Source organism: Sus scrofa, chromosome 6, assembly GCF_054392235.1.
Source record: "Sus scrofa isolate SSC_HxYL_T2T_F1_AM1 chromosome 6, Sscrofa_HxYL_maternal_Yorkshire_Landrace_v2.0, whole genome shotgun sequence".
NCBI classification, from domain to species: Eukaryota; Metazoa; Chordata; class Mammalia; order Artiodactyla; family Suidae; genus Sus; species Sus scrofa.
The window spans coordinates 7,832,165-7,857,936 of NC_139388.1; the positions used below are offsets into that span (position 1 = coordinate 7,832,165).

Consider the following 25,772-nt stretch of genomic DNA (forward strand, 5'->3'; position numbering starts at 1 on the left):
ACTTCTGCCCAGATGCCTGGTCTGCCCTGGGAGCTCATTTAGCTGGGGGCACCTCCTTTTCTATACCACTCTAGGGCCTCACTGCCCTGGTTCTCAGCGTCAGGCCAGACAGGACCCGATCCTGATGCCAGCTTCTCGGCCACCACCAGGCAGTCAGTGTCCAGCCCCCACACCAGTCTGCTGTCCCATCAGTTGTACTGTGAGGCACCTGTCAGGCCATGAGCCATCTGGATCTGCTGCTCTATGTTCTTTTTTCTTTTCCTTTGTCTTTTTAGGGCCACACCCACGGCATATGGAAATTCCCAGGCTAGGGGTCAAATGGGAGCTGTAGCCACTAGCCTACACCACAGCCACAGCAATGCCAGATCCTCTAAGCGAGTCCAGGGATTGAACCTGAGGCCTCATGGATACTAGTTGGGTTCTTATCAATGAGCCACAACAGGAACTCCTGCCGCTCTATTTTCCTGACTTAGAAGTTCTTCAGGGGAACAAAGCCATGTAAAATTAAAGTCTAAACAGACTTTAAATTTTTTATTATTTTATATTATGCTCTGCTTTGCTTGGAATGTCCACACAGCAACACACCTTCTCGGGCACATCATTTTCTAACAGAGCCTGATTGAGAGGCTAGACCTCCTCGTCTAGTCCACTGGAAAGAAGGGAAAGGGGGAAGGGAGGGAAGGCGGGGAGGAAGGCGCAATGATAAATCCTTCTGTCTCTTCTCCAACAGGCCAGTGGTTGCCCATTCTGCCAACAGTAATAACATGACAATACAATTTCTTTTCTTTTCTTTCTTTTTTTTTTTTTTTTTTTTTGGTCTTTTTAGGGCCACACCCAAGGCATATGCAGTTTCCCAGGCTAGGGGTCCAATCGCAGCTACAGCTGCTGGCCTACACCACAGCCACAGCAACACCAGATCCAAGCCTTGTCTGCAACCTACACCACAGCCACAGCAATGCGGGATCTGAGCCTCCTCTTCGACCTACACCACAGTTCATGGCAATGCCGGATCCTTCACCCACTGAGTAAGGCCAGGGATCAAACCGGCGTCCTCATGGATGCTAGCTGGGTTTGTTATCACTGAGCCACGATGGGAACTCCCACAATTTCTGATTCATGGTCATGGTCTTTACACTAAAGGAAAGGCACTTTCTTAGACGTGCTAGAGCTAATCAATAGAAATTTGATCGACTTTCAGATAGGGTTTTTACGGCCAAAATAAAATGAAGAAAAGATACTGACAAGCTCTATTACCATAACCTTGTCTCAAAGCAACCACAGCAAGAAGAAGCCCCACATGAAAGGAGGGACCCCCTCCAGCCAGGGAGGGACCAGCCTTGAGTCCCATGGAAGCTGTTCTCCTGGGCCTGAGCCCCAACCGTCAGGTCCGCGGGGCTACCCCGTGGTCCACCGCCCTACCCTGCTCCTCCTGGGAAGGGGTCTGCTTCTCCACATCCCAGGCTGTGCCCGGGATGAACAGCCCGTGGAGATCCAGGTGCATGTCTACGTCAACGGAAGCACGAGCCAATTCCGTAAAAGTTTTGGCATCCAGAACAAGCAGAAACGGCAGCTTCTGGGGATCGGTAGAGACGATGGCTGATAAGATAATTCCTTTGAGGAAAGGAAACAAAAAGAAACTCTTTATAAAAGTGCAGCCTTGAACCTCCTCCAGCTGCAGGGATAAGCTTCCCAGCTCTGGCTCCCTGTCCTTTGATCGTAAGTATCTAATCGAAACAGAAGGGACGTGAATTTGGTACTTCGCCCAAGCAGAAGGGAAAGACCAGGAAGAGCCGAAGGCTGGGGATGGGCAGATGCGGTTCCAGTCCTGGCTGGGCCAGTCCCTTCCCTTTCTAAAGCCCAGACTCTTCAGCTGTAGAGGGGCCCTAATCCTCCCACCCTCAGAAGGGCTGCTGAGAGGATCTGCACAGTCAATTACAACAGCACTTTGTAAATTACTGTCTGCTGTGAGGGGGGCTATTTTCCTACTTTTCAGAAACTCCAGTCACAAAGAATCAGCTTTGATGCCTCACTTAGGCTAATATACGCCACTCCACTAAACTCGGACCACTGTGCTGAGTGAGTCCAATTCATTTCATGCCTCTGCAGCACGCCTGTAACCTCAGCGTTCCCCTCTGTAAAGTGGGAACGTTCTAAATCCTTGCAAGGGAGAGAGGGCTAAATGAAATAATGCACACAAACTTCCAGCAAATATTCATGACTCCTCCCGAGGCCTCCCAGGTTTCAGAGGGACCGAGTGTGGGTGAGGTCAGATTGGCATGGATTCAAACCCTCCTTCTGTAGGCACTGCTTGTGTGACGGTGACGACATGACCTCACTTTCTGAGCCTCTCCCTTGCTAAAATGATGACCAGGCTGCTCTCTGCCCACAAGAGAACGTGTGGGACACCCTTGCCCAGCCCAGGGGGAGGCCAGCCTCAGCTGGCAGTGGTACCCCCCGACCCTGGAGGTGGCAATGACACGGGGTCCCCTGCCTGGCATGCTGTGCCATGTAGGTCGGTAGGAAGACGAAGCCTGGATAGAAAAACTACTCCCTTGCCACCTGAGGGAAGTAGCTAGCCGGCTCAGGGGGGCAGCCTGCCCTCCTCCAAAGGTGTGGGCAGTCCCACCCAGTGTTCTGATTACCTTCTAGCACCACCAGGGGGTGGGCAAGGCTTTTCTGGGGCAAAGGAAGAATCAAGGAGGGAAAGGACCATTGGGTCCCTTGGAAACCCAGATAAGAGAGGTGGGCCACATGCGTTTCTAGGGGCTCCATGGAAAATTTACATGCTTAAGCAGGAGTTATGAATTCCAACTCAGCCATTGCAATGAATTTTAAAATTAAGATTCTATGGGAGTTCCTGCGTGGCACAGTGGGTTAAGAATCAGACTGCAGCTGCTTGGGTTGCTGTGGAGGTTCGAGTTTGATCCCTGGCCTGGCACAGTAGGTTCAAGGATCCAGTGTTGCTGCAGCAACAGTGTAGGTCTCAGATGTGGCTCTGATTCAATCCCTGGCCCAGGAATTTACATATGCGGCGGGTGTAGCCATAAACAAACAAACAAATCAAAACAAACCAAAAAAACCCCTGGGAGTTCCTGTGTTGGCTAGTGGTAACGAACCCGACTAGTATCCCTGAGGACATGGGTTTGATCCCTGACCTTGATCAGTGGGTTAAGGATCTGGCATTGCTATGGCTGTGGTGTAGGGCGGCAGCTACAGCTCTGATTTGATCCCTAGCCTGGGAACTTCCATGTGCTGATGGTGCGGCCCTAAAAAGCAAAAACAAACAAACAAACAAATAAAACCTACACTCTGGGGGAGAGTAGCACTGCTCAGTGGAAAGAAAGTAGGATTTTGTGTTGCAAACTATTTCATCCCCCCAGAAAGGGAGGTCTGACCTTCTGCTCCTGGGAGACGACCTCCAAGCCCTTAGACCTTCGGCCCCATGAGTGTGCCTTTATTTACTTGGGGCTTTGCCATATAACCCATCCAAGCAAAGTAATTTCAGGGGAGGCTTTGGGCCACTGGTATCAGATTGACCTCCAGAGGGGCTGAAGACTAGAGGTCAGCATGTCCATGCAGGCTCAGACACAGGCTGGGTGAGCTTCCCTGGCTGCCCACCGCCCCTGCCCCCCGCATGTTGCTGGGGAAGTTGGCCTGGTGGTGACCATGACCCCTGCAGGAAGGGACCGGCAGAACTCCCTGCATGGGGCTCTCCTGGATTCTGCCCTACTCGCCTTTTCTCTTTCCATCTGTGTGCTTTCGCTGTGATAAATCCTGACTGTAACAGTTTTCAGTGTGTTCCACGAGTGCTTCCCCTGAAGCTGAGGGTGGTCTTGGGGACCCCTGAACTTGCAGCTGGTATCAGAAGTGGGAGTGGGTTTGGGGACTCCCTCACCCTACAGCTTTGGACTCAGACGCATCTGGGCTTCAAAACATGACTCCACCCGCTGTGTGACAGGGGGTCGCCTGTCCCCAAATGATGTCTGTCTGTGGGGTCATCACAAACACAGTGCAGCCCCTCCTGGGGCCTTACCGTCATCCTCGTCCTGGGCACCCGGCGTAGGCACGAACAGGGGCTCCGCGGGCCAGCAGTGCGCCTCACCCCAACTCAAGGACGACTTGGTGAGAAGGTCATATTTTATGACCTGTGTGTCCAAAGGGGAGAAACATGGGAAGGTGGCTGGAGAACATGCTTATTCCCTGAAACCAGGAAGTAATAAAGGCCCCAGAGAGAGGGGGGTGAGCCCCTCAAACGTGGACTCTGCCACTGGCACATAAACATCTCAAATCTGCCTCCGGACATGTCACAACAGGAATGAAAGCAGCTCTCCTTCTGCTCAGACTTTAAGCAAAGGTCCTCCCACTGCAGGGATGACACTACACAATGAAATTTTTTTTTTTTTTTTTTTTTTTTTTAGGGCCTAACCTGCAGCATATGGAGATTCCCAGGCTAGGGGTTGAAACAGAGCTGTAACTACCGGCCTACACCACAGCCACAGCTATGCGGGATCTGAGCATCTGTGACACTACACCACAGCTCACAGCAACACCAGACCCCCGACCCGCTAAGTGAGGGCAGGGATCGAACCCGCATCCTCATGGATACTAGTGGGATTCGTTTCCACTGCACCATGATGGGAACTCCTCACACTGAATTCTTTCAGAAATAAAAACCCTGGACTTGCCTGGTATTTGGCACTGTACTGTAATTTTCACACGTGTTAGAAAAACCAGTGTATTCAATGCAAATCTTCAAAGTATAATATGATTCCTTTGCTGTTGTCAAAGTGAGAGTCCCTGGCCTTCCCTCCAGCTGTTGTCAAAGTGAGAGTCCCAGGCCTCTTTCCCTTTAGGGTGTGGACCAGAGGGGAGTGACTTTGGGTGTGTGTGCATGTGTGCGTGTGCGTGTGCGTGTGCGTGTGTGTGTGTGTGTGTGTGTGTGTGCCTTCATTTTTTGCTTTGTACATTTCAGTACTGCTTACATTTTTAAAAAGAGATCATCCACTTTATTACTAAAAAATGAAGCTCCTACGAAAAGTGACGTCTGTACAGAACTCAGCATGGTACCTGGGAAATAGCAAGTGTTCAAAACCAAAATAAATCCTCTGAGTTTCAGCTCCACCCTCTTTGCTTGAGACAGTGAGCTGCCTGGGGGCAGGAGCTGGGATTACCCTCGCTTCTCTTCCTTTTCCTCAGGCCTACCATGTGGGAGCACATAGCTATGGCTCCATAAACATGCTTCCAGGGAGTTCCCTGGTGGCCTAGTGGTTAGGATTCAGCATGTTCACCCCTGTGGCCCAGGTTCAATCCTTGGCTGAGAACTGAGATCCCACATCAACCCACTGCATGTCTTGGCCAAAAAAAAAAAAAAAAAGCATCCAAAAAAGAAATCAGTGGATAAACTCCGGTCACCACCTCTTTCCTGAGCAATAGGCCCTTAGGTGCTATTCCTGTCTTGGTCCATCTTTGCTTCCAGTATATTTTGTCCCAAAATGACCTCACTCCCTGACTTAGACCCATCCCTGAGACCTGGGAACTCAGCTCAGTAGACAGGCACAACTGATACAGGCATCATCCCAGAGGGACCAGTACCTTGGTTGGGATGGGGCTCCACTGGACTTCGGCAGCAAAGACGTAGCGGTATGGCTTCCCGTTGTAAGCATAATTGATCCGAGGCAGCTCTAAGCCTATAAGGAAATGACAGAGCTGACAAGCCCCCCTTCACTGAGGGCTGGGACCACTGCCCTTCATGGCAAACAGTCTGGGCATCCTTTCTACAAAACCAGCTTCCGAGTTAGGATCCCTGAACTTGATTCAGGCCCTGGACTGGACCAACGGTGGTCAAAGGCAGAAGGAGGGGACCTCTGACAATTGCGCGGCTCTATTAGAAGCTTCAGGAAAAACATAGGATAGACCTGTTTTTGTTGTTGTTGTTGTTGCTGTTGTTGTCATTTTAGGGCCACACCCATAGCATATGGAGGTACCCAGGCTAGGGGTCAAATTTGAGCTGAGGCTGCCAGCCACAGCCACAGCCACAGCCACAGCAACACAGGATCTGAGCTGCATCTGTGACCTACACCACAGCTCATGGCAACGCTGGATCCTTAACCCACTAAATGAGGCCAGGGATCAAACCTGCATCTTCGTGGATACTAGTCAGGTTCGTTAACCACTGAGCCATGACGGGAACTTCTAGATAATTAAATAAAATATCTTTAATTATCCAAGATAGAAATCAAAGAGAATTGCATGATTAAAATCAGAGGCTGCTGCAATTTTTTGGAGCTCTTAAAAAAAATACATGTGTGCATACATGTGGGTGTGGGTGTAAATAGAAACTTCCGAGCCTATGGAAAGGTGTGTCAGTGGGGAATATTTAAATAAATCTGGTGAACTCTAATAACGTTATGTAAAAGTCATGTTTCTAAAGGATTTTAATAACACAGGAAAATGTTCACCTCACAAAGTGATTCGGTTATTCGTGTATTACTGTTTTTTCAGACTCTTTTCCCATTTGGTTATTATAGAACACTGAGTAGAGTTCCCTGTGCTCAATATGTGAAATTTTCATGACACCTATTCCTTTTGTAATCCAAAAAACTTAAAATTTTGTCCATGTCCATGCATATATATGTATATATGTCTGTTGTGTCCATTTAAATTTCTAAGGGCAAATACTGACATGAAATTCCCTCTTAAGAAATACTCCAGATAGTTGGAGCCAACTGCTGATGAAAATATAATGTCTAAGAAAAAGCAGGAGAGATGGAAGCATCAACCGTGTAGGGGCCTGCTGACAAGGATGCAGGACGTAAGGGTTACTGGGCTCAGTGGAGCAGGGAGGGGGGGACCACTGCGACAGGAAGATGCCTAATCCCACAGACGAGAACCATGAAATGGCCAAAGAGGTAAGGCAAGGTGAACGTGAGGATGGCATTCACACACTCAAGTCAGAAAAAGATGCCACTGTTGGTCCCAGAGCAGGCCCGAGACCTCCCGTGGCGCTCCCGGGCTCCTCACACCTGGTCTCCGCCACCCTCCCCCACTTTCCTCCGCTCTGTAAATGACCAGCTACAGGCACTTGGTTAAGCAAAATACGATTCACCCCTGTGAATTCCATGCGGCTATTAAAGCCATGTTCTTGAAGAATCTTCAGAATGTGGGAAAAATTCCCAAGCTACATTCATTAAGTAGAAGAAACCATTTCAGAACACTTTGGATGATATGGTATACTTTTTTTTTTTTCTTTTTTTTTTGCTTTTAAGGGCCGCACTCGCAGCATAAGGAGTTTCCCAGGCTAGGAGAGAACGCCCGGTAGGAGTGGCCTGGCCTACACCACGGCCACATCAAGGCTGGATCCGAGCCACATCTGAGACCTACACCACATTTCACGGTGATGCCAGATCCTTAACCCACTGAGCGAGGCCAGGGATTGAACCCGCAACCTCATCGTTCCTAGTCGGATTCGTTTCTGCTGCACCACATCAGGAACTCTGTAGATGGTATGGTATGCATCTTATATAGCTGTAAATGCAGAGGTTGAGGGTTTTCGAGTCAGGTCCTGGCTCTGCTGCCAAACTTCAGGCAAGTTACCAAATTATTCTCAGCTTTGCCATCTTCGCGCCACAACAGGAAAAATCTGCGGCAGCCCTGCCTCTTAAAGTTACTCTAATAATGGCTACTTTTAGCTGGACCCTCACTGAGGGCCAGGCCTTCAACTAAGGCCCTTTGGTTGTGAACACACCTCATGTGATGAGAACAGGATGAGACTGTTGGGAGGAAAGAACAAGAAGTTGGGAGCCCCTGGAAGAGGGCCTGGCAAGTGCCAAGCCACCCCCACACAATGAGAAGGCTGCATGGACGTGTGCAAAGGGCTGTCATGGGTGGAGGGTTATGAGGGATTTGTCTACGGTCATAGTAGTTTTCAGGGCTGCCCAAGGTTGCCACGATAAACAAGAATTCCTTCTCAGAAACAAAAAGACCTCAGTGTATGAAGCCTCCATCTGCCTACACAATGTGACAGGGGAGCGGAGATGGAAGCTGATGCCTTGAGAACTGGGACTGGAGTTTCCTGGTGGGCTGGTGGTTATGAACCTGGCATTATCACTGCTGTGGCGTAGATTCAATCCCCAGCCCGGAAACTTCTGCAAGTTGCAAGCACTGCCAAAAACAAACAAACGAACGAACCAACAAAAGAACTGGGAAGAACACTCTACATTCATTTCCAAAGACTCCAAACGGCTGGGGCGCCACACAGAACCTGCTACAGGATCCGCAGGATGCCTCCTGCAGAAGTGGTTCTTGGTGGGCAGATTTGAGGTCATCCTAGGAGAGTCCCCAGGGCTGTCCCTTCCAAACGCCTGGCATGGGGAGTGACTTGGGTAGCCAGCCTCCCAGATTAGAGCCACGCCCTGGCACTCCCCAGCCTGTGTCCTGGGCAGGCCCGTTCATTGCGCACTTAAGTACTGAGCCCAGCCTGCTCCAGGTCAGGCCTCTGTCATGTGCTGGTGACAACAGTGAGTGCAGAAACTGGTCCCCACCACAAGCGCTTCTATTCTAGGTGGTTCTCAATCAAGCTGGAGGCCAGGGATGCTGAGTTCAACATTCTCCAAAGCCCGGGACAGCCCCCACCTCAAAGAACGAGCAGACCCCCTCCCTAAACCTAGGAGAGAGATGCATTTCACCTTTGCAGAGCAGCTCCGGCTGGCAGTAGATTTGGTCATCTTTTTCCTTCAGGGCTCTGGCTGTAGTAGACGCCAGTTTGATTAAATTGGAACCCACGTCTGCATCCTGAAAGAATCGGTTTTCCAAAAAAAGAATAACTTGTTATCTAGGGCAAATGTGTGTCTTCTTGTACACATTTTAAAAAACGCTTCAGTGTCTGCCATCTTGTTCTGGCCTCTCATGAGCCACTGGATAAAGCAGGTATTATATGATTGGTCTTCTCAGTGAAACATGAGAATAGGGGGTGGAGAATGACTCCCCCAAGAGGGCATAGTTGGTGGGTGGTAGAGAGGGGGCCCCTGAACCCATCCATGGATCTTTCCTTTTGCTCTGGGCTCTGATCCCTCGCAGGTGCAATTAGGGTACTTACACAGTCTCACGTTTTAAATACCTGTAAAAGCCTGCATCCATCATTAAAAAGGTTTTTATAAAGAGTTCATAATTACATGGGAAATGCTCATGGTTGAATACTGAGTGGCAAAAGCAGTAAACTTACTGTACACGCAATCTGTGCTCAACCATGTTAAAAAACAAAAGGAAGAAAAATTACATTGAAAAGAGCCTGGGAGCCCCTGTCTTGGCTCAGTGGTTAATGAATCCGACTAGGAACCACAAGGTTTCAGGTTCGATCCCTGGCTTTGCTCACTGGGTTAATGAGCCGTGATGTGAGTCACAGACATGGGTCAGATCCTGAGCTGATGTGGCTGTGGTGTAGGCTGTCGGCTACAGCTCCGATTTGACCCCTAGCCTGGGAACCTCCACATGCTTCGGATGCGGCCCTAGAAAAGACAAAAAAAAAAAAAGAGCCTGGAAGAAATATACCAAATAGTAACAATACCGCATACAGTGGGATTCTGGGGACTTTAGTTTCTTATTCTATGCTCATCTGTAATTTCAGCATTTTCTCCTATGAAAATGTATCACTGTTGAAAAGAAAAACATGTAATAATAAAAATTACTTGGGGTAGGGAGTTCCTGTCATGGCACAGTGGTTAACGAATCCGATTAGGAACCATGAGGTTGCGGGTTCGGTCCCTGCCCTTGTTCAGTGGGTTAACGATCCGGCGTTGACGTGAGCTGTGGTGTAGGTTGCAGATGCGGCTCGGATCCCGCGTTGCTGTGGCCCTGGCATAGGCCAGTGGCTACGGCTCCGATTCGACCCCTAGCCTGGGAACCTCCATATGCCGCGAAAGCAGCCCAAGAAATAGCAAAAAGACAAAAAAAAAAAAAAAAAAAAGAAAAAAAATTACTTGGGGTAAAATTATCTATTAAGGACATCTCTTGGTCTCAAGTGACAATCAGACTTTTTTTTCAGTGCTTTACCATCATTGTTCCACCCAGGAGAGGCAATTAACACAATTAAATATTTATCGAGCATCTATTATTCCCACACACTTGCTACAGGACCTTGAACAAACGACTTAGCATCCCTGAAGTTCAGGTTCCCCATTTGTATAATGCACAAGCATTGTATAAATAATATATATGTCAGTGAGTTATTATGCATATGAAATAAAATCACCCATGTAGTTGCTTTACAAGACAGCCTGGTTAGCAGTAAATGCTAGACTAATGGTAACTGCTATTGATAATATCACTGTATTATTATTACTATTATTGCTACTAGCACTGGGGGTGAGTTCTGGTTATAGCATCGGAGGAAAATGAGGAACTAGACCGACAGTCCCTATGTTCATGGAGTTACTGGGGAGAACACTGCTATGCCTGACTTCTAATTTAAACTTTTCTTGAGGGAGTTCCCATTGTAGCTCAGCAGGTTAAGAAGCCGACTAGTATCCATGAGGATGCAGGTCTTATTCCTGGCCTTGTTCAGTGAGTTAAAGGATCTGGTGTTGCTGACAGCTGTGGGGTAGGTCACAGATATTGCTCGGATCTGGCATGTCTGTGGCTGTGGTGTAGGCCAGCAGCTGCAGCTCCAATTCGACCCCTAGCCTGAGAATTTCCATGTGCTGCAGGTGCGGCCCTAAAAATGAAAAAAAAAAATTTAAAATAAAAGTTTTCCTCTACTTTCCAAATTTTCCAAAATGGGCTTTTATAATGCAAAAGAAATCTATCTGAACAACAGCAGCTTTTTGTTGGGAAGGTGGGAAATTTTCTGCCCTCGAATTTGAATTGCAGGGGTCCTTTGAGATTTTGTTTAGTGTAATCCCAATTAACCGAAGAAGAAAAAGAGGCCCACGGAAGGAAAGGGGCTTGCCCATTGTCACACCGAGGGGAGCAGAGGCTGGGCTCAGACCTTCACAGTGATTCTCCTGCTCAGAAGCAAAAGCACAGCAGGCAACAGGCAAAGCAGGTGCAAAGGCCCTGAGGCTGCCGTTCCCTGACAACTCAGTCTGCAGTGTCCCGAGGCTGTGATTACATCCTTGATGGAACTGTTTCCTTCTTTCATGGTGTCTTCCCTATGAAGACAGTGGCCAGATTTTATTCAGTGCACAGCACACAGCTCCCAGGGAGTAACTGTTGAGGGACTGCATGACTCAATGAACTTTTCCTTCAGTCATCAAGGGGCAGAACGTGTGCTTTGCAGGTGCTTGTAAGAATCAGACAAAGGGCATGAAAAAGTCACCCAGTACCTGGCACATCAGGTGTCCTGTAAGCAGAAGCTCTGAATGCCTCCACCTGTGTGCACAGCCCCGCAAACTGTGAGAGGCCCTGCCTGGAGCCTCACGAGCCACGAGGCAGCCACAGGCCTCTGTGTGCGGCCCGGGCTTGATTCTCTACAGAGACTTTTCAAGCTCCAGCCTGAAACTGGTTAGACTGGTTGGGGCATAAAATGAATTTTTCCACACACAGCAGTAACCAACATGATTCGGCTGCTTTCTGCGGCCAATGTACTCAACTTGGGGAACAAATTGCTTTCCAGCCAGAATCCAACCAAGTCCTGAGACCTGGTTCTGAAAACATGCGACTCAAGGGAATTCCCAGCAGAAGCAGCCATGTCAATAATCCCATTAAACACAGGCTTTGGGGTTTGGCAGCTGAGGGTGTGACACCTCTCGCTACAGCTTTCCACTTGAACTTGAGCAGGCCTCCTTGAGCACGTGACCTTGAGCCTGCTTCCTTGTTTGTAAAACAGGAGACAATCTAACTTTTAGACAGGGGGTTAGTATAAGTGAGGTTCGAGCCGCATCTGCGGATTGTGGTTAGGATTAAATTAAACAGTGGTTATGAAAACACCCGGTCCAGGGCCAGGCCATTGTAGTTAGCAACTGAGAGCAAGCAGACATGCTTTCTAATCCAACTCAAATTTCACGGATGATTTCTGGGATGTTGGGAAAGTTACTTTCTCGTTCCTCTGCAGTCATGGAGACCTTAGAGAACTCCGAGGACTGTCATGGACATTAGGTGAGAAGCGGGCAAAGCATTTCACAGGCCCTCAAATGTGTGGGACCCAGGGTGAGCGTGGACATGTACCAGCCCCATGTCTACATATATCAAATTGTTAAGTAAATGCCTTTCTCTCCCATGTCCTTGACGCAGAAAGATTTATAATATTGTGGAAATGCACTGTCTAATACGGCAACCACAAATTTAAATGAAAATTAAGTAAAATTTAAAATCCCAGAGTTCCTATTGTGGCTCAGCAGGTTAGGAACCTGACTCGTATCCATAAAGACGTGGGTTTGATCCCCGACCTCACTTAGTGGGTTAAGGATCCAGCATTGCCATGAGCTACGGTGTAGGTTGCAGATACGGCTCAGATCTGGTGTTGCTGTGGCTGTGGTGCAAGCTGACAGCTACAGCTCTGATTCATCCCCTGGCCTGGGATCTAACATATGCCAGGGGTGCAGCCCTAAAAACAAACAAAAAAAAAACATTCCATTTCTGGGCTGCACTGGCCACATTTCAGTATCACTTGTGTCTGACAGCTCCTGCACTGGACTGAGAATGAGTTCCTTCACTGCAGCAGGTTCTAGCACCCAGTGCTGGTCTGGAGGGACTCATGGGAATTTAGAATTCCAGGACTCCTTGGCCTTCTGTGCTGGAACTGGGTGGGAGAATGTGGACCAGCCTCTGGTCCCGGGCTCCCTGCGTCCTTTTCTCCCTGCTGCACAACACCCCAGCCAGCCCTGCCTACCTCATGGGCCCCAGGCCGGGCCAGTGGCACAGCCTGCCCTTAGGAGGCCAGAGGCACTGCAGGTGGGCACGAGGTATTTGTGCAGGGAGTTCAAGGATCCCAGGTGAGGGTTGGAGCCAGGCGGGTGGGCGCCCTGTGAACTCCTCGTCCTGTGGAGAAGGAACACTGCTGGAAAAAGGCCAGATCCGGGCCCCAAGAGTGCCAAGGCCAGCACAGGGGCCCCTCTGACCTGGGTCCAAGAGCAGAAACAGCATCTAACACCAGTAGATGACCTCTCAAGAAACAGTGGCTTCTCTTATTGCTGGGTTTTCATTTTTGAGTTTGAAGACAAGACAAATGTGACCTAGGAGCTGAGCTACCCCTTCTAGGTCCAAGATGCCACCCCCACCCCTCCTGGAGGCAGCACAGGAGCCCTGCAGGACGAGGGCAGGGCAGATGGCAGGGACTGTCTGCCCTGGCCGTGCCCCTGAGGGCCCCGCCCACACGCCTCTGGGCCCTGCCCCACCTCAGACACCCCTGCGCCACCCTGCACAAGCCAGTGGAGGGTGCCAAGGGCCCCTCCTTCCTGTGACCCCAGCTGACCCAAACGCAAGAGAATCTGGGGCAGCTGGGAGGCCACAGACTTGAACATGCTTCACTACGGCCCGTTCCACGTGGAAAGCACGTCCCACTTGGGAGACGTTCCAAACGCTAAAGGAAGGCCTTGTGTCCTTTTGGAGAACTTGCTTCATCTTTTTCATTCATTCCTTTAAAACAGTAAAGGGCTTAATGAGGACCCTCCGAGTACCAGACCATGTTATGGGTGCAGGGGATAAACTGCTGACAAGAGAGAGTCCCGGCCCCGGGGAGCTTCAACAGGGAGAGGTGACGGAACAAGTTCCTTACACCCAAGACCAATGTTAGCACGGAACTGCAGGTGCTATTAGAATATATAAACCTGCTGAGGGGGTTAGGATGCCAGACCTGAAGTCGAGGGGGGTGGATGGAGCCGTGCCCAGCCCTGGGCCCCACCTCTGGAGGTTCTGCCTAGACTGGGCTGGTCTCAGAACCCCCAGGTGAGCTGGCCCAGAAAGGAGCAGAGGTCTCATGGGAAGAGGACAGGGTCACAGGGTCACAGGCAGAGGGACGGTGACGTGCGAAGGCCCCTGGACTGAAGGGCACTGGAGAAGGGGCAGAATCCCCAAGGCCCTCCAGCAGGATGGAAGCCTTTGGGCGGAATGAAATCAGAGCCCAGGATCTGGACACAGGCCGTGTCTGCCTGCTCCACTTTCCCATTTTGCCATGCAGGTAGGGGTGACTTCAAAGTGAAGAAAGGAGATATTTTTAAGAGACAATAAATAGCAATTGAAAAGCCTGGCCAGGAGTTCCCATTCTGGCTCAGTGGTATGCGAACCTGACTGGGAAACATGGGGTTGCGGGTTCGATCCCTGGCCTTGCTCGGTGGGTTGGGGATCCGGCATTGCCGTGAGCTGTGGTGTAGGTCGCAGACGCGGCTTGGATCCCGGCATTGCTGTGGCTGTGGCGTAAGACGGCGGCTACAGCTTTGATTGGACCCCTGTGCCATGTGCTGAGGGTGTGGCCCTGGAAAGGACAAAAAGACAAAAAAAAAAAAAAAAAAAAAGCGTGGCCAGAGCTACCCTTCCCAGCACTTGCTCTCCTCTGCTCATTTCAGAGCAGTAGATGGCTCATGCGGTGCCTTTTAAAAATATGCGTGCTCAGGAGTTCCCGTCGTGGCGCAGTGGTTAACGAATCCGACTAGGAACCATGAGGTTGCGGGTTCGATCCGCGCCCTTGCTCAGTGGGTTAACGATCCAGCGTTGCCCTGAGCTGTGGTGTAGGTTGCAGACGCGGCTCGGATCCTGCGTTGCTGTGGCTCTGGCGTAGGCCGGTGGCTACAGCTCCGATTCAACCCCTAGCCTGGGAACCTCCATATGCTGCGGGAGCGGCCCAAGAAATAGCAAAAAGACAAAATAAATAAATAAATAAATAAAATAAAATATGCGTGCTCAAATTCTTAGCTCAGTTCCAAGGAAGCAAATCATTTCTCGAGCTTGATAAAAGGTTATCAACTCCCGCGGTGTGTGGGCAGTGGATGGAGTGCTTCCTCTGAGTCTCATGCCCGGGCTGAGGTCTCCAGGAAGCGGGGGCTGGGATTTGCCACCTGTGTGCTCTGTGGCAGCCCCACCACATCCTGGAGCCAGGGGGACACTCCAGGGACTTCTCAGAGCGAGGGGCGCAGAGGCCAGTGGCTCAGGTGAGGATTTTCTGGGACACGGCCATTCATTCCACAGCCCTGAACTATGTGGGGAGAAAGTTCATCCCTTTTTCTCTTCCAATCTTTCCGACTGGGTCAAGGAGAGAGCCTCACTTAGGTGCCACTATGTCTCTAACACCGAATGCTTCCTGAGTGTTCTCTCAAAGGAAGAGATCGGGTCTTGGCAAGAGCAACGGCATCAGGCTAGAGCTTAGGGCCTGTGCTTTTTCCCAGAGCTTCCTGCTCATCAGCCCTTCTATTTGCAGCACGCAGTGCTGGCTTTCCATTGTGTCGTGATGTGTTTCATTCCAAAGGCATGAAGGAAAGAGTGAGTGGATTTAAGTGAAAACAGGATTTTGTAAATGTTAAATAGAAGTGATAGGAAATCCAGTGGAAATCAGGACACAGACACACAAATGACTACAGAAGGGGACGTGCTGGAGAGAAGGGAAGGGAGCCAACTCTGGAGTCAGACGAAGCTGGGCGTCAATGCAGGTCTCCTGCCCACTGGGTGGAAGGTGTCTGACCTCCTGCCTGGAGGAGCCTGGAGGGTAGGAGAAGCCCCCTGGGCATGAAGGAGCGTCTCCTGTCCCCTCGGCCTGCTGGGCCCTGAGAGGAATCTGGGCTTTTCATAGGAGTCAGGCCTGCTGGGGAGATCAGCCTAGCTATACCCCCTTGCCAGCTTCAAGGATGGGTTTAGAGCCCATCTTGACTCTGCTGCTGGGCTGTGTGATCTTGGGCACTTTTTTTTTTTTTTTTTTTTTTGTCTTTTGTCTTTTTGTTGTTGTTGTTGTTGCTATTTCTTGGGCCGCTCCCGCGGCATATGGAGGTTCCCAGGCTAGGGGTTGAATCGGAGCTGTAGCCACCGGCCTACACCAGAGCCACAGCAACGCGGGATCCAAGCCACGTCTGCAACCTACACCACAGCTCACGCAACGCCGGATCGTTAACCCACTGAGCAAGGGCAGGGGCCGAACCCGCAACCTCATGGTTCCTAGTCGGATTCGTTAACCACTGCGCCACGACGGGAACTCCTTGGGCACATTCCTTAACCTCTCTGGGCCTCAGTTTCTTCATCTGTAAAATGAGACTAATATGTGGATCTCTCCCACGGGCTGTTTGGATCATTAAGGGAGGTAAGGGAAATAAGATGCTTAGCAAAGTACCTGGCACTTAGAGCACATTCAGGAAAGATGAGCCATCAAAACTGAATTGAATTGAATTTGGTTTCATTTAAATTAATTAGGTCATGAAGTCAGTAAGTTTGGGAGCCAGAAACCCCTGTAGCCTCCAAGACCAAGCCTGGAGCCTTGGCAGCGTCACCCTAATTGAGGATAATGTCTGGCCAGTGGTCATGTTTAAAGCACGAAGGGGACTGTTCGACATCAGGGAACTGGCACTTGGAAATCAATCTCCACCACGGGCCGGCAGGTAAATATTGAAAATGAGGTCATAGAAGAATATTTAATGTCACAGAGAGATGTTTAGATATGCAAATAGGTGGAAAAAGCAGTACACAAGATAGTATGTACATATTCAGCCACAGGAACAAATGAGGCACTGATACAAGCTCCCACACGGATGACCTCAGTGAAAGAAGGCAGCCACCAAAGACTGTGTATTGTGTGATTCCACTTACTTGAAATGTCTAGAACAGGTACATCCCCAGCGATAGGAAGTGGCTTAGTGGTTCCGTGGGGCTAGAGGGATGCCCGGGCTGGGAGGGATGCTGATGGCTAGGGGGCACAAGGTTTCTTTTGGGAGAAATAAAAATGGTTTAAAATTAATTGCGCTCACAACTGTATAAAAAATTAACAAGAACCTATTGCAGAGCACAGGGAAATCTACTCAGTAGTTTGTAAAAACCTATGTGGGAAAAAAGAATGGAGATATATATATATATATGTATATATGTATAACTGATTCTCTTTGCCTTATAGCCGAAAATAATACAACATAGTGAGTCAACTATATGCCAATACAATTTTTAAAATAAAATAGAATAGATTGTGCTGATGGTTGTACAACCCTGTGAATATACTAAAAGCCAGTAAGTTGTACACTTCAAATGAATGAAAATGGGTGAATAGCATGGTGTGTGAACTATAGTTCATTAATGCTGTTAAAAATTATATACAGCATGATTTTCTCTAAAATTGGGAAATATATATTTCTATGTTATATATTTCTTAATTTTGGAAAAGTAAACCATACAGGAAGTGCCCGTTGTGGCTCAGCAGTAACGAACCTGACTAGAATCCATGAGAATGCAGGTTCGGTCCCTGGCCTCGCTTAGTGGGTTAAGGATCTGGCACTGCTGGGAGTTGTGGTATAGGTCGCAGATGTGGCTCGGATCCCAAGCTGCTGTGGCTGTGGCCAGCAGGGGCAGCTCTGGTTCAACCCCTTGCCTGGGAAATTCCATATGCAGCAGGTACAGCCCTAAAAAGTTAAAAAACAGAAAGAAAAGAAAAGAAAAAAGAAAAAGAAAAAAACCATATGGTATATTATTTTGAACAGCTTTGAGATACACAGCTATACGTATACATATGATATACATATGTATTAATAAATATGAATGTGTATGTATGTCTGCCTGTCTTCCTGTCTGCCTGCCAACCTGTCTGTCCATCCATCTATCGATCGATCTATCTAGAGAAAGACAGACTTGGGAAACAAAACAAATATATCCACAATGGGGTTTATGATGATTTTTTTTGTTTGTTTGTTTTTTGTCTTTTTGTTGTTGTTGTTGCTATTTCTTGGGCCGCTCCCGCGGCATATGGAGGTTCCCAGGCTAGGGGTCCAATCGGAGCTGTAGCCACCGGCCTATGCCAGAGCCACAGCAACGCGGGATCCGAGCCGCGTCTGCAACCTACACCACAGCTCACGGCAACGCCGGATCGTTAACCCACTGAGCAAGGGCAGGGACCGAACCCGCAACCTCATGGTTCCTAGTCGGATTCGTTAACCACTGCGCCACGACGGGAACTCCCTGTCCGTATTTTCTGAAGTTGCTATGAGTGTGTACCACATTGAGAAAAATAACAAAAGCGTTGTCTGTCTTTTAAGAACAGCTCATTCTGAATTTCAGGGTCCAAACTACTTCCACAGGGGCTCGCATCTCCCAGGACTAAGCGGTTACCTTGTCCACGTGGAGGGGCACCGCGAACCTCTTGAGGGTGGGCACAGAGGTGAGCCTGGAGTTCTCCTCGAAGTCCTCATTCAAGTGGGCCAAGTAGAAGAGCTGGTAAAGGCTGCTGTCCTCGTAGGCGATGACGTCAAACACGAGGCAGCCGTCCTCTTCGTAGGCGTTGACGTGATGAAACACCACCATGGGGTCCGTGTAGAACTTGCTCAGCACGGGCTTCCTTGTTCTTTGGTCAATGACGTGAATGTAAGTCTGAAAGCAGGTGCACGTCAGTGGTCGGCTCTCCCTCGCCAGCCCTGTGCTGTGGCATCGGCTGGGAGGCAAGATCCAGCCCCACCAGCCACTTGCTTGCAACCTTGGGCGTTCCCGCCCCTTTCTGAGCCTCCCTGTCCCACCTCCAGAGGGCCAGCCACTCGGAAGCTCTGGGGGAAGAGGGAAGCTTGGCTGCCGGGGCCTGGGCCTCACCAGGAGGACGGTATCTGGGGGAGGCCCCTGAGAACGCACTGTCCCCCCACTTTCACTTGACTGTGACTCCAGGTGGAAGCGCCAGGCCAGCTCCCTGGCAATGGGCAAGTTGGGGAGGTCAGGTGCCAGCCCTCTAAGCCTCCCCAAGCCCCATCCACGGTGAGAGCTCTTAAGACCCCTCCTGGGTCCTTCTCCTGACCCCTGGCCACTGCCTGAATTTTCCAGATTGCCAACATGCAGGTGCCCCAGCAACCCGGCTGCCCTAGAGGGCTGCTGTGCTGAGTGGCCAGCCTAGCTAGGAGCCCACATGGGTATCAGCTCGTGAGGCCTCTGCACGCACCTCTGGGTGCCACAGGCATATCACTCTGGGTGGCAGTTAGCCACATCTGCAGCCCAGTTGCCTAATCCAAGGGGAAAGGGTGTTTTCTTTCTCTTGGCAGCTCTGGCCTAACCATCTTCCTTCTGCAAGCAGGGAGGGGCTGCTTCAGGCTGCTCTTCCCCCACCCCCTCAGGCTTACTGCCTTTTTCTCCCTCTCCAGAATTGAGCTCTGAAGTTAAGCAAGGAGGGGCTGTGCCGAAGAGGAAGGCTTGGATGGCACTGGCGGTGGGGAGGGTTGGTCTGGAGGGGGTGAACACAGGCACGGTTTCTTTAGGGTTTTCTTCCCCATGAACCCAAAACCTCGATCAGCCACAGGGACTGCTCAGCAAGTTCTCCAAATACATTCCAAAGCCCTTCCCAGGATTTTCTGTCCTGCTCCCAAGGGCCCTGTCTTCTGGCTGTGGGACTCTCCAGGCCAGGGATCCCTGGGGCAGCAGCCTGTAGGCCTAGGGCGCCCTGACGTTCCTGCCAGCAGGTGCTCCTGGTCCCACAGGGCAGACCTGCTTCAGTTGGCTCCTTGCTGGCCCCTGTGCCCAACTCATTCATTCCACAAATATTTACAGAGGGCCTATGACATGCCAGACACTTTTAGAGGAACCAGAGAGGCAAAATAAAACCAATCCCCTACTTTCATGGAGTTGATATTCCGGTGGGGGCGAAGCCAAGAGGCAGTGATCAAATACACACCGGCTGGGGGATGACCGATGACATGACTGAGAAAGTGAAGTGGGGGTGGGGGGGTGGAGAAAGCCAGCGGGGGTCGCTGACAGACACTGGGCCTCAGGCATGGCGAGCACAGACCTGGAGTCACTGAGGGAGGAAGAGTCCTCCCGGTGTGGGGGACAGAAAATGCAAGGGCCCAGAGGCAGGAACGCGTGGGGCAGGTTCGTGAGTGGGGAGCCAGGGGCTGGGGTGAGGGTGGGTGGGCCTACCTGAGCAGGGGTGCCTTCCCGAGCTGGTGAGCAAAGCCTTTGGATCTTATTCTGAGGAGGACAGGAAAGCACCAGAAGGTTCTGAGCCGAGGAGGGACCTCACCTAACCCCTTTGTTCTCTCGAACACCTCACTCTCCTCCCCGAAAGGACAGGCCTTAAAGGGGTGGCCGGCCACAAGCGGGGGACATGTGCGCGTGCACCTGAAGATGACTCAGAGTACAGAAAGAGGAGCAGAAAGGTGTCAACGGATGGTGGCGGTTCCCTCTGGAGAGGGGGCTGCGGGGGGGCAGGGGGCGGGGAACGGGTAGGTGGTGGGGGACCTGTGTCACTCTCCACCCTGGTGTGCCAGCCGAACAGATGAAGAGAATTACTGATTATCTCTCACAACAGCGGCAAATACATACACACACACGCACACATATATTCACAGGCACGTGTGCACACACATGCCCACGTACACACACTCACGCACACAGACACTCGGAGCACCCCACCCAGGTGTGCCCGAATGGAAGATGTTCCTGGCACACCTGTCAGTGCAACTCTTCCATCACAATGGCTAAATAATCCACGGCACCTCCTCGCCAGCCCCGACATGGGCCAGTGGCGGCAGGGATGCTGAAAGGGCGGTGTCTGTGGACCGTGGGGGCTGGAGGAGCCCAGGGACCGGTCAAGACTGAGCAGCCGTCCCTTTGTCTCTGGGCGAGTGGGGGCTGCCTTGGCTGAGAAGGCCACCTGACCCAAGGTCACACGCTCCTCTGGGGACCTGTGGACATGGGGGCATGAAGGCCCTAACTGGAACCACTGTGAAGGACCGTCGCAGCTTCAGAACTCTCTGGAAGGCTGGCTGATGCCTCTGCGGAGACGGCCCGGCAGCTCCCGCCCCGCTCCCCGAGCCGCGCTGCCTGCCGACCCCGTCTCTGGCTCTGGCCGTTCTCGTGCTCCGGGGTCACCGGCCCGGCCTCACCTTGTCCTCCCCGTGGAAGGCCAGGCAGGAGGCCCAGCTCACGCCCCGGATGTAGGCGGTGGCCATCTTGAGGATATCCATCCGGAAGGGCTGCTCGAGGAAAACGACGTAGTTCTCGGTGACGCCGAAGCTGTGGTAGTAGCTCGGGGAGAGGAGGGAGCGGGAGGCGATGGAGCAGAACACCTCCGTGTGCTTCAGGGGCCCTCGCCCCTTCTTCCCGTCCTCTGGGGAGAAGCCGGCCTCAGGAACGGCGCAGGGCCACCGGCTCCTGCAGCCGAGCCTCTCAAACCCACCCTGCTGCTGAAAGGAACCTTCCAGCGAGAGCTGACAGCAAACGAGGAGAAGGGGCTGCTGCCTGGCGGACACGGGGAGGAGGGTCTCCTGCACCCCCAAGACCGGGTTTGGCCTCAGAAACCACTGCATCACCGGACCCCTGGGCCCCTGCACCCCTGGGCCTCCGGGCCAGGGATCTGCAACTCTGCCAACCCAGCCTCCACCTGCTCTCTTAATAAAGGGTTACCGAGAGCACGGCCATGCTGCCTCCCGCCTTTGGTGTCCCTGGCTGCTTTGCTTTCAAGACTGAGTTGAGCAGATGCACCAGAGACCATACAGCTGGCAAAGCCTCAAATACCTATTCTGGGGCCATTTATAGAGAGTGTTCGCCAACTGCTTCTCTGGAGCAATGCTCCTCAAACTTCCACATGTTCACGGATCATCTGGGGGGGTCATGAAAAACATGTGGAATCCGGGGCCTGAGGCCCTGCATTTCCAAGTGTCTGGATGATGGGCCAGCTTCCCAGGCCTTGGCTTTGGCTTTTTTCTTTTTTGGTCCTTTTAGGGCCACACCTGTGGCATATGGAGGTTCCCAGGTTAGGGGTCTAATCAGAGCTGTAGTCGCTGGCCTACACCACAGCCACAGCAACGTGGGTTCCAAGCTGCATCTGCAATCTACACCACAGCTCACAGCAACATTGGATCCTTAACCCACTGAACAAGGCCAGGGATCGAACCAGCAATCTTATGGTTCTTAGTCGGATTTGTTAACCACTGAGCCATGACAGGAACTCCCCCAGGCTTCAGCTTTGCTATGTTGCTGAGAACCATCATTTGTCATGTATTTCACAGGGTTCCCATGAATTTCCCCTGGCGCTGCCCGTTCTAAAATCACCAGGAGTGAGACTAAGAACCTATGGTGATATGATAGCTGTGGCAGTCAAGGCAGGCTGTGCAGTTCCCATTTTACAGAAATCGAGCCTTTGTGGGATAGTCCATCTTTATGGCCAAAGGCACAGGGTCAAGCCAAGGAGGCACTGCCCCCTCAGCCTGGCTGCCTCCTCGGAGGTTATGAGCAGTTATAACCTCAGAGGGAAGGGAGAGACTGAAGGGAATATTGCAGGAGCCCAAGTACCTCGCCCAGCGCCCAGCACGAAGGTGCTCAGGGCTGTTCGGTGTTCTTATTCCTCTGCAAGGATGAGTCACCCGCTGGCCAAAAGGCCTCCCCACCCAGGCCTGGGGCTGGGTTATAATGAGTTATCTGCAAGCGTCCCCACCTTTCTTTTGGCACCTGTGCACACTGTAAACAGCTGGCTGGTGGGAGGGATACCACGGGGTTTGGGCTAGTGCTTTTCTTCATCAAACAAATGGAGCACAAAGCAAACTGAAAGGAAAAGCACCCTGGCCCGGGCGGCAGGAGACAGGTGTGAATCCTGGTGAAGCGGCCAGCCTGGAGCAGGTGCACAGAGGGTACCTGCTTGCGGATGTTGTGGTTCCCATGAGCCTGTCACCTGATCCCCCTGCAGCTCCCAGTCCTCCTCTGTCACACAAAGTGGCAAACTCAAATGCCTAGGCCTTCCCCAGGTCTGACATTCTCAGATTCGGAGCCAGACCCTCTATCTCTTTATTGGCTTAATGAATGGACGTTCCATTTAACAAGAGGCCTCACTGTACCTCCTGACCTTGGGGGCTCACACCTGCCAGCAGTGCCTGGAATCTGCTCCTCAGGCTCTATGGGCTGTGAGGGAGGTGGCAGCCCGGATCACAGGCGGGAACCGGCCTTCCTAAACCAGGTCGAGCCAAGTGCCCTCGTGATTCTGCTCTGTCTCCTGAGCCCTGTGCAGCCACCCTCTCGAGGCCTTCGCTCCTGGGTGTGGTTCCCAAGAGGGTCCTGGACAAATAAGGGCCAGGAATCCCGCCCTCCTCCCCCTCAGGAACACTAATCACAACCGGCCTTGGCTCTGAGCCAGGTTCCTGGCCCTGAAGGGAGAAGGTCCAGAAGGCCAGGAGAACAGGGTGGGGATTGGGAGTGGATGCCAGCCGCTCTGAGCACCTTGAACAACCCTGGGAGCCTGGTTTCGGGGTCCGGGAGGAAAGTGGGCAGCAAAGCCCTGGCACAGGAAAGTTTGTCTTAAAACTGAAGATGAATGAATGAAAAGAAGGATGGATGGGCTGGGTCGGTGGAAGGATGGATGGACGATGGACAGATTGATATGTTTCATTGATAGATCAGTGGATTATGGATAAATGAATGAATGAATGAATGGGAACTTCAAGAAAATCAGGCTGGAATAGCAAAAGGATTCTCTTCCTTCAAAAGGAAGCCCAGCATTCTCTTCCCTCCTGAAGGAGAAGAGTGAGTTCAGAGCCCTTTGAATCACCTAGGAAGGCAAATGCCAGATTGAGTTTCGTGTTATCAACCCAAATCCAAACTCTTTGGAAGGAGCCGCCCTTGGTGTCTGTGCTTCATCTCACCAGCAGAATGACCCACCTGGTGCCGTGGCCGGGATCTTAAAGATCACGTATTTCGTCTTCCCCTTGTCCACGATGGATGTGCCTATGTTGAGAACGTTTCCAGTGGCATCATAATGAGGATGCGATGTTGCCACATTTACAGCCACGTATTTACGATAATCAACCTGCAAAACACGACAGCCACACGGCTTTTTAAAAAGGCACAGGGTGAAATCCCGCGAAAAGCTGACTGACTCCACGTTTTGAGGCAACGGTTATTTTTGCGCATCTCCTGATCTGAAAATAAGGCAGACATCAGCTTTCAGGAAGATGTTTCCTCTTGTGACCTGATACAACCTTGCTGGGGGGGCCTCCCACAGCCAAGAGGTTGCAGAGGACTTGGTGAGCTAGGAGTGTTTTCTGTGATGGTTGTTCCTGCCCGAGGCCTGGCTCTGCCGGGTGACCTCAGCCTGGAAACTGGATGCCTCACCACAGAGAGCTCCAGGCAGAGGCAGCCCGAGGGCTAATCTTGGCCACTTCTCTGCCTCATTCTGGTGAAGTCATTTAAATTCTCCAGGCCTCTCGCATAGTGTTATTCTGGGAATGGAGAGGTTACAAAAGCATTTGGTCAAAGGGAAACTCTACTAACAAGCTCGGGACTGACCCCCACTCTGAACAGGCCACAACCAAAGAGCAGTGGGGTGGCTGGGAACCGACTGTCCGCACTTCCTCCCCAAGAATAGCTCAACCTGCGGCCAGAAGTCAGACGAAGCCTCGTTCTCGCCCAGTATTTCCCCTGCAGCCTTGTGGAAAGCGTACAGCAGTTAGACCGATGCCTCCCTAGCTTAAAAGGAGCTGGACATAATTTCACAGCTTAGGAAAGCAATCCCTCTCTCAGATCGTTAAAATGCACTGCAAAGACATCGAGGCTTTGAACAGCCAGTTGGAGAAAAGTGCAAGGGGGTCCAGTGATCTTCACGAAAATGTTCGCTTGATTCTGCCCAGGCAAGGTCTCTGCTTGGGCACTGATTTTTGTACCCTTGCTCTCTGCCTAACGTCTCCCTCTTTAGGTCAATACAAGGCAGAGCCCAGCACGGTCATCCATGCAAATTTCCATTAAGCACCCACTCAATATCAAGGAGTGTGGACACTGTTAGGGGTTGAACTGGGTCTTCCAAAATTAGATGTTGAAGTCCTAGCCCCTGGTGCCTCTATTTCAAAATTGGGTCTTTGGAGATATAATCAAGTTAAAATGAGGTCATTCTGGATTAGGGTGGGCATCCATGCAATGATGTGTATTTTTTCAAGACACTGGAGTAAGGCACCTCTAAGCCAAGGAACCACCACCAGAAGCTGGAAGAAGCAACAAAGTATCCTTTCCTGGAAACTTCAGAGAGAGAGAGAGCAAGGTCCTGCCCACACTGACATTTCCGACTTCCAGCCTCCAGAACTGAGAGGGAATAAATTTCTGTTTTAAGTCCCTATGTTTGTGTTACTTCGTTATTGGAGTCCTGGGAGCAGATACAGACACAAAGATGAAAGGACACAGTCTGGCCATAAGGAAGCTTAGAATCTAGTGCTAAGGGCTGAGTTGGGAGAGCCCAACACCCAGCAGCGTCGGAGGAGGCTGCTCCAGGCCTCCTGCGCTCCCCCCATCCCGGGGTGGTGGGTTCCCGTCTTGAGTCGGGAACTCAGGCTGGTTGTAGACTCACGGATACCTTCTCCAGGGTCTCCAGGGTCAGCGGGTTGATTCTCCTGATGTAATTGGTCTCCGTGGTCGCATAGCAGTCTTCTCCACACTTCATGATGTTGATCAAGCAGTTGTCTGTGAAATCAGGGATGGTGTGGGACAGGTAGGAGAACGCCCTGGGGAGGAAACAAATCAACAGGCTCAATGGCTGTGTCCACCCAGCTGGAAAGTTCTACTGGAGAAAAAGTACTCAGCCCTAAGGGGGTCCTTTGATGCAGATGTCAAGTTACTCGAAAACACCACGGAGCTGAATTAGCTAAGAAGGGAGTCAGCTGGGACAACAAGGCTGCTGAGTGCTCCTGGGCTCCCCATATCCGAAGGGCTCC

General features: G+C 51.2%; 1 protein-coding gene across 7 annotated transcripts in view; it reads right to left on the reverse strand.

Annotated features, from left to right (window-relative positions):
* Positions 1-504: 504 nt before the first annotated feature.
* The window catches only part of BCO1 (beta-carotene oxygenase 1), a 176,915-nt gene continuing 151,647 nt past the window's right edge, over positions 505-25,772 (reverse strand). For 3 of the 7 annotated variants that reach the window (XM_084958113.1, XM_084958114.1, XM_084958115.1), the window contains 8 exons: positions 25,415-25,562; positions 23,734-23,881; positions 20,970-21,193; positions 18,220-18,477; positions 8,685-8,790; positions 5,593-5,687; positions 4,034-4,145; positions 505-1,611 (listed from right to left, as the gene is read on the reverse strand). In XM_084958113.1, coding sequence (XP_084814239.1) covers positions 1,382-1,611; positions 4,034-4,145; positions 5,593-5,687; positions 8,685-8,790; positions 18,220-18,477; positions 20,970-21,193; positions 23,734-23,881; positions 25,415-25,562 — 1,321 coding nt within the window. In that variant the 3' untranslated portion in view covers positions 505-1,381. 7 annotated transcript variants of the gene reach the window in all.